The following is an 8,503-nucleotide window of genomic DNA, read 5'->3' as shown; positions in this document are numbered from 1 at the left end:
GGGGGGGGAGTCATACCGACAGGACTTTTGTAACATGTGAACTGAGTCTTCCAGTTTTCTGCTTCATTAATGTTTGTTTTCCCATAACTAACTTTATTTTTTAAAGAATGTATGGGTGTATTGAAAAAGAACAATTCAGTTTTTCATATGAAATGTACAAAACCAGGATTTTTGCTTTATTTCGTAGATTAACAAAACTTTCTGTTCAGTTAATAAAAATCATTCCTACAATGCTAATGTCTTCTTAGTACTGCCTTCTTTCTTTGTCTTTTTTTTCAGGTTCAAAGCAAGAATGATAGCCAGAAGAAGGGAAGTAGTGTTGAGACGGTTTCTCAGAGCAGCTCTGTTAATGGTCATCACCAAACTCAGAATCTACCAAAATCAAGAACTCAAGAGCTTCGTGTCTATGAAAACCTCTCATGTTTGAGAGACACTGCAGGTTTGAGATTTGCAAGTTGCCCAAAGAATCGCAAAGAGACCTCTGAAATCTATATTAATGTTTTGCCATAAGCTAAACCTGAAAAAATAAGTCATTTTTGTTTGAAAGAATGACTTTAAAAGCATCCTCTTCAGAGATCCTCCTTTTTACCAGTCAGCCTTGTGCAGTCACTGACTTATCATGTGTGAAATTCAAATCTTTGGTTTTGGCTCTTTTGTAAAGATTAAGCAAAAAACCTTTTGGGTCTTAACTCCTTTATTAGATTTATGTACATGGGTTGTAGACTCAGATGAAAATATTGGGTGTATGCATGTTTTCCACTTGAAATCTTATCAGAATGTGATAGGAGTGTGTGTGGGGTGTGTGGGGGGGTGGGTGGGTGCAACTTAATAAATCTTTTAATCAGAAACTGAGAGCACCAGGACTCCTGTAAGTAATTTGATGCGATCATCAAACACTTGTATCAGTAAAAATCACATCATTTTCCTCATGTAAGGGCGCACAAGAAAACCAACTTTTGTTGTTTTTCAAGCATTGTTAAGAAGTTACCAAATGTATCAAATGTCCTATTACATAGCAGACAAGAACTAAAGCCTTGGTCACATGCACCCAAACGAGTGCTGACCCGTATGGGTCATGCGAGTTTTTGGGTTGTCTGGTTCGTGGAGGGTCGTAGAGGATTGCACACCTCTTAAGGGGAGCTCAGGTGTGTCTTGCAGTTCCCTTTAGGCCCCTACAGTCACCTCAGGGGACATACTTACCCTTAGGTGTTGTATAAGTGTATGACCTATCGCCTGCGGGTTGTCTGTAGAAAAAAAGACATGAACATTTCAGATCCCGGAGTCCTTCAGATCTTGGATCCCCGAGATGTCAATGATCTTAAAATATTGTACAGACCACCTGCATGCCCCATACAGGTATGCACTTCTTTTCACCTGCAGACAGCCTGCATCCACCTGTAGGGCACTTGTGACTAAGGCATGAGGTCCTTGTAAAAACGCATCAACAGCACATGTGTGCAGAGGAGGCTCTTTGAAGTGGCTCTGTAAATGTGCACTTAAAACAAGAGAAATTATTGGTGTTCAAGTTTTAGCTAAGAATTTAACTAAAGCAACATTGATATGTTTAAAAAAATAGTATTCATGTAAATCCTCCCAATTACATTTATCCAAACTACATGGTTTTTTCATATGTTTATGTAAAGACAGATCATTATTATCCAGCAATGCTTTGATTTAGTGTTCTGTAATTAATACAATTGTTATAATTGATGTATTTTTCTCTGTATTGACCTGCTGTGTTATGTTTCTCATCAACACGTTTCTGTTACCAAAATCCCTTTCATGTCATCTGAGGACTGAAACATTGTTGGCTATGGACATGCTTGTTGTTCTTTCTTAAAATCATCATCAGTTCAAACTGTGTTTTTTTTCTTGTCTTTTTATGTTATAGAGTATTTTTTTGATCAATCATTGACCAAAACCAATGGCACTTTGGCTGGTTATGAAAATATTATAAGTGAACTAGATTTGCAATTCCTTGAAGAAATTGCATCTGATTGCTGAAAGCAATGACAATTTGAAGCATTTGACAGCCGCGAGCGTTAAAGACTTTCTGTCCGACGTCCACGCCAAGTTTCATCCATGTAGGTCAATTACTTTAGGAGATATTAGAGGAAACAACTGGGAAAGATTGTAGCGCCACCTGCAGGAGTACTGTTACGAAAGTCGTTGCGGTTACTTATAAATCAGGAACCACTCCGAGTGTCTTCGCCTGACAGTAGTTCTGACATGCTCTAGGACGGTGTCATGGTTCGGCAGGTCCCTGTCCCTTTGTCTCCCTCTCCTGGCCACTGCTGCTGTTTTGTCTCGTCTGCTGTTCAGGATAGTGGCAGGGCTGTCTCACCTGCAACTCATCAAACTCATCAACCCCCCAGCACTTCAGACTGGACCCTACACCACCATCCTGCCAGTCCGCTCTCTCCAGTAGTATTAAACCTCCCGCTGAGTTTTTTTTTTAGTCTCTGGCCTGTACTTAGCTTTAGATCTTTTTCTGATGTACGGTCAAACCATGCACCCTACAACAACAACTTGCCTGTCCTAACCCATCGTCCAGAAACCCCCTGTCTGCTGTGACCCTGATCCTGACTCTGACCCTGCTTCCTGATCCTGCTTCCTGATCCTGACCCTGATCCTGACTCTGACCCTGCTTCCTGATCCTGCTTCCTGATCCTGATCCTGACTCTGACCCTGACTCTGACCCTGATTCTGATCCTGACCCTGATCCTGATCCTGATCCTGATCCTGACCCTGACCCTGACCCTGGTCCTAATCCTGACTCTGACCCTGATACTGACCTGATCCTGACTCTGACCCTGACTCTGACCCTGATCCTGACCCTGATCCCGATCCTGATCCTGATCCTGATCCTGATCCTGACCCTGACCCTGATCCTGACCCTGGTCCTAATACTGACTCTGACCCTGATCCTGACCCTGATTCTGATTCTGATCCTGATCCTGTTCCTAATACTGACTCTGACCCTGCTTCCTGATCCTGATTCTGACCCTGACTCTGACCCTGATACTGACCTGATCCTGACTCTGACCCTGACTCTGACCCTGACCCTGATCCTGACTCTGACCCTGATCCTGATACTGACTCTGACCCTGCTTCCTGATCCTGATCCTGACCCTAATCCTGACTCTGATCCTGCATCCTGACCCTGTATCCTGATCCTGCTTCCTGGAAAATGGAAGAAGTTGAAGGCCCATTCAGCAGACCTGGTAGTGCTCTCCAGTTCCTGCTGATGCATCGTCTCAAGCTGAATGTGAACCTTGTAGGAAGGCAGATAGATCAAAGTTGCTCTGAATTAACATTTTTATGGAAACTACTGTTGCCAACCAGGAGTGAACTTGTTGGAAGTCTGCACCCCCAACCGCGGGGTCAAGAGAGCCTGTCAATCAAACAATTCAAACGTCCAAGGTGGCCGTTTTTATTACGGTATCTGATTTACCAGTTCTTAACTTGCAATAAAGAAAAAGTAATAAAAACAAATGAGTATTATCAAGAACATGTTAAAAATGTATCAGAGCGAGAATGGTTATTCTGACACATAGAGTGATTATTTCTCTATAGACGTCTATGGGATTTTAGCTTCTTGGAGACAGCAGATACTTCCTGTTTGGAACACGAGGAGGGAGGGGTAACTCGGTCCAGTTCTCTATATACGGTCAATAGTTATGACCAGCAAAGACCCCTGACCTGAACCCCATAGAACAGGGGTGTCAAACTCAATTGCACAGGGAGCAGCGGCAGGCGGAGCCTCAGGAATCGAGTTGTTTCACTTCCAGGTAGAAAAAAACGCATGAAAAATAACTCATATTTCATAAATAATTTTTTAGTGTTCCAAAGGTAAAATATGATCATATGGATCATCATGTGGATATAGTTCACTCTGAAAGACTTAAGAGAATCATGGTATGTTTTGGGTGTGTGTAACAAGCGATTCGAGTGTAATTTTTAAAGATTTGCATGTGTGTATAAATTGTATTTTGTATTTTTTTTATATTTATATTTTGTATTTATGCACAAAATACATTGTATCAGTTACAAATCAAGAATCACGCACACACACAGATCCCTGCAGTCACGTGAGCAGCTGTTCGCTCAGCCATGTTAAAAAAAGAAGCTGTGTGCCCGTATGACACGGTTTAAACCAGAGCATGAAACCCAAAGGGAGCCCTTTCTGTTTACACATTAAAACATCAGGGGCCCGTTCCAAGAAGCAGGTTCAACAAATTTAGAGTTCAAACCTGAACTTAGAGTCACTGGACTCAAAATTCTCAAACTCAGGGTTTTCGGTTCCAGAACAGCTGAAAATGTTTGATTCAATCAACTTGAAGTTGTCAGAACCAGAATCAGGTGTGAGCGTCGCGACCATAAAAAGCCCTGATCAATGGAGCAAAGACAGCACGGTTCACCATGGCAACGGGAAGAAACAGCTGAGTTTAGTACTTCCGGCGGTGGAAATTGATAAGTTCCTTCAAGCATATGCGACTATAGGAGAACATTTTCTGGAGGAAAAGCAACACAGCTGCAGCGGTAGAACAGAGAGAAAATATCTGCAGTTATTTGAATCATTTCTAATAATGAATAAATAATGTCAGGAAGGTTATTTTGTCTCTTGTTGAGTAAGGAATGGTTTTTGATCTGTTACTAATTTAATCAGTAATCTCCGTAATCGCATGAATGACCAGTTTTGGTAACCCCCCCCCACCCCCACACACACGGATATCACTGCACGCTAAAAAAGAAACTGTAGCTGCATATGTCAAAAAAGCATTTATTTAATTTTAATTCTCAAGACTTAAAAAATATTCGCCGAATTCTTTTAAGCGTAAAAATAAATTCCGCAACCGGGAATCGAACTCGCAATCTCCGCGGTGGGAGGCAGCGTTGCTGACGACCGAGCTAATGTGTGACGCAAGTGATGGACGGTAGATGAGTTTAGATCATTTCCCAGTGTGTGACATTCAATCGTTCCTTTTGTTAAGGGATTAAAATAAGGAAAAGAAGACTGTATTTTTTAATAGCGAGTCCCTGGAAAAACTCACTATTTATAATATCGCTGAAATAAAAATGAATCAGGAAACTGCAGTCAGTCGACTCGTGTCCTCCAAATCCTCTACCGACGTAAATAACATTTCCTCTGGATTAATCAGCCTCCTCTCTACATGATCCTCTATGAATGAACATGTCATTCTGGTTTCTGAGTGGTGAAAACGTGACGTCTCTAATGTGAATGTTCTCTAAATGTTCATGAGGAACTCATATTTGAACATCTTTCACTTTAAAAAGGGGCGGAGACCACAGAGAACTCTAAGTTTCCTAAAGAAAACCTGCTACCGATCAGGTTTCGTTCACAGACTCAGTTGCCATAGTGATTGATTCTGAGTTCAGCTTAACCCGCTTCTTGGAACGGGCTTGGTTTGACCCACTTTCCCGGGTTTGAGTTATCCCTCTTTCTGGAATCGAAAACTCAGAGTTTTGGTGAATTTGGAGTTCACGAACTCAGAGTTCCAACAAAACCTGCTTCTTGGAATGGGCCCCTGATCTGTGCTAAATGAAAACAAATCCCCCAACAAAACTATGTATACTATTACGGCACAATTGTACTATTTACCAGTTATTTAATTATGTCATTTCATAACGAAGACAGATTTAAGGTTTTCAACCATGAGGTTAAATAAAGTAACTTTTTTGCATAATTCATTGAGTACTATATCCTTGTTTGACAGGTCACCCACTATCACCTCAAACAGACTTGTGTACTTTTACTGTATAGTTTTTAAAATAATAATACTTAAACTTTGCATTTTTGATCGAAAATATGTCATAGTTAGATAATTAAAATCATAAATAGTACAAATATGCAATTAAAGTACACGTAGTTTTGTAATAGGATTTTTTTTTTTTTTTTTTTGCTTTACCATTTTAGTAATATTTAGAACAGAAAAGACATTTTAATGTGTAGAGAGAAAGGGTTCCCATCAAGTTTTAAGCTATGCCAGAAGCTGTATAATACGGGCTCACCACTTTTTATTTTTTCAGCATGACTGCCTTGACCTCGGTTTAGCAAACAGCGGCTCACTTGACCGCAGTCAAATCCATAGTTATGCACACAAATCAAGAATTACGTTTGCGCACAAATCGGTTTGAGTCTATTTTCTCTCCATAACAACACCATTTCCATGACAGTGGATCTCTATCATCTCTGAGAAGGTGACTGGCATTCCGGCCGACCAATCACCAACTGACCTGTAGGCTGGAGGCGGAGCCACCCTCCGGACAGAAGCTGGGTGTCGCCTGACCGGATGATGACCGAAGTTTTCACCGACATGACTTCCATGGTTCAGTCCTGAACAGTTCTCGGGGACCTGTTCGAGCCGTGTCCTCGTGCTTACGGCTGCGTGTTAACGGGACACCGGAGCGCGGCGCCTCCTCTGGGAACTTTGTCTGCTGTTTGGCTCCAAGTCCCACACAGGAAAACCCGAACTTAGGGCTCCGTGAGGCGGCGCGATGGGGAACCGCGGGATGGAGGAGCTGATTCCTCTCATCAACAAGCTCCAGGACGCCTTCAGCTCCATCGGCCAGAGCTGCAACCTGGACCTGCCGCAGATAGCGGTGGTCGGCGGGCAGAGCGCCGGGAAGAGCTCCGTACTGGAGAACTTCGTGGGGAGGTGACATGGTCTTATGTACCACAGCTTTACACGTCACTGTCACTGTTAGTCCACTCTGTTCCACTGGTGAATGTCAGGCTGTCGTGGAGTCTCCAGAGTTGAGTCTGTTCGTCACCTATCTCACTGTTACTGAATCAAGACACCATCTACAGCTAAACGCTTGTAGAAGCTGTCAGATGTTGTGCTAAACCCATCATTTCTGACCAGTCTGTTAAAGTTTTACTGGTTACCAAACCCTGTGATTGCTGAGGTTGTAAAGGAGGCGCCTTCAAAGCCATACGTGCGGTTTCATTGGTCAAAGTGTGACACAGTTGTAGTAGAGCTGGGAGATGTGGAATTCTTATCTCCATATAGTTTATTTCAGATAAACGATAAGTGTCACCATGTAAACCAAATAACTATATTTGTCAAATGTGAAGACTCTGTGGCTCATGAGAGAAATGTGTAATCATCAGCAGGTTAAGATTGAAATACTTATTTCCTATCACACTTTAACAACAACAGATGCACTGAAGGAACATGATGCAGCTGTTTTTCAGATAACTAAGAAAAGGCAAATATATGATAAACATAACTGAAAGTTAAAGCAAAAGTTTCAATTTTCAATAGAGAAAATAAATTAATCAGAACAACAAACTGTTCAGTTTATTTAAAAACAAACCATTAATTCTACAAATAAAATCTAAAGCTTTCAAGTTTCACAGAACAAACATACAATCCTGTAAATTAGCTTGGAACTAGCTAATGCTGAGAACACAAGGACATATTTACTAGAGATTTCCTAATTCTGCCTCCAGGTGATCACATTTTATATTCAGTCATAACAAAAAAAACCAACCTGAAATCAGAATCATGTTTTAGGTTATTGTTATTGTATATCACTGACATCATAACAGGGACCTGTTTCAAGAAGCAGGTTTAACGAATTCAGAGGTCAAACCTGAACTCAGAATTCACAGACTCAAAGTTCGCTAATTCTGAGTTTTTGATTTCAGAACAGCTAAAAAGAGTTGATTCAATCAACTTTGTGTTGTTGGACTCAGAATCAGGTGTGAGCGTCGCAATCATAAAAAGCCCTGATCAATGGAGTAAAGACAGCACGATTCACCATGGCAACGGGAACGAACACCTTTAGGGCTTCATGCTTCCGGTGACAGAAATCGATGTGTTCCTACAAGCATATGCTGACTATGAGCACATTTTCCATAAAAAGATAAACACAGAGGGAGTTAGCGTGGGAGACAATAGTGCCAGAGTTAATGCGTGCGTCTACATTTGAATCATTTCAATTCAGGATAAGAACTAAATAATGTCAGGAATTGCATTAATCACTGTTTTTTGAGAGTTAGGGTTTTTCCAAAAAAATTCCAAAATACACTTTTTATTAATGTCCTAATGAATGAATTCTTCTTTTAATCTTAATTAATCTTACTGGAATTATCGTTGAGCCGCTTTTCTCCTTCAGAATCTACTGGGATTATTGTGTTAATAATTAAAAAGTTATAACAAATCAAAGAACATAAACACTGGAGGTCGGGTGTTAAAGGGTTAACTGATGGGACGCAGCAGTCGGGGAATACTTCATGTCCGGGGGACTTTTGTTGAAAGTCATAGTGAATGTTAATGAGGCACCTGGGTCTCCGTCCCCCCCAGTTGCTTTGTCCTCGTCTCAGTCATGGACCAGGACAGACAGTGGGGGCATTGATGTTTGTGCTGAGGTCATCAGTGATGTCACCAGCTGCACTGTCATATGTACATGACACCCTGGGTACCAGAGACCCACAGAGGCTTTTGGTTGTGTTCATGTTTGTTCATGACCCCCC

At 41.4% G+C, this 8,503-nt stretch overlaps 3 protein-coding genes across 12 annotated transcripts in view; all 3 read left to right on the top strand.

The window, feature by feature from the left end:
• LOC112145523 overlaps positions 1 to 1,858 on the top strand; it is a 15,140-nt gene extending 13,282 nt beyond the window's left edge. The window contains exon 6 of the mRNA XM_024270810.2: positions 280 to 1,858. Within this exon, the coding sequence (XP_024126578.1) occupies positions 280 to 510 (231 nt within the window). The 3' untranslated portion in view covers positions 511 to 1,858. The remainder of the gene's footprint in view (positions 1 to 279) is intronic.
• dlgap4b (discs, large (Drosophila) homolog-associated protein 4b) overlaps positions 1 to 8,503 on the top strand; it is a 707,978-nt gene that overhangs the window by 50,765 nt on the left and 648,710 nt on the right. The gene's annotated exons all lie outside the window — the stretch shown is intronic.
• The window catches only part of LOC112145516 (dynamin-2), a 44,869-nt gene continuing 42,562 nt past the window's right edge, over positions 6,197 to 8,503 (top strand). For 3 of the 6 annotated variants that reach the window (XR_002919087.2, XM_024270797.2, XM_024270799.2), the window contains exon 1: positions 6,199 to 6,680. Coding sequence is in view for 5 of the 6 variants with exons in the window: in XM_024270797.2 (XP_024126565.1) it covers positions 6,520 to 6,680 (161 nt within the window). In the remaining variant the exon portion in view is untranslated. Of the gene's footprint in view, positions 6,681 to 8,503 lie in introns of all 6 variants that reach the window. The other 3 variants (XM_024270795.2, XM_024270794.2, XM_024270798.2) reach the window with 2 other exon arrangements.

This window comes from Oryzias melastigma, linkage group LG5, assembly GCF_002922805.2.
Source record: "Oryzias melastigma strain HK-1 linkage group LG5, ASM292280v2, whole genome shotgun sequence".
Taxonomy (NCBI): domain Eukaryota; kingdom Metazoa; phylum Chordata; class Actinopteri; order Beloniformes; family Adrianichthyidae; genus Oryzias; species Oryzias melastigma.
Note: the sequence above shows the minus strand (reverse complement) of the source record. Positions and strands in the feature narration are given on the sequence as shown.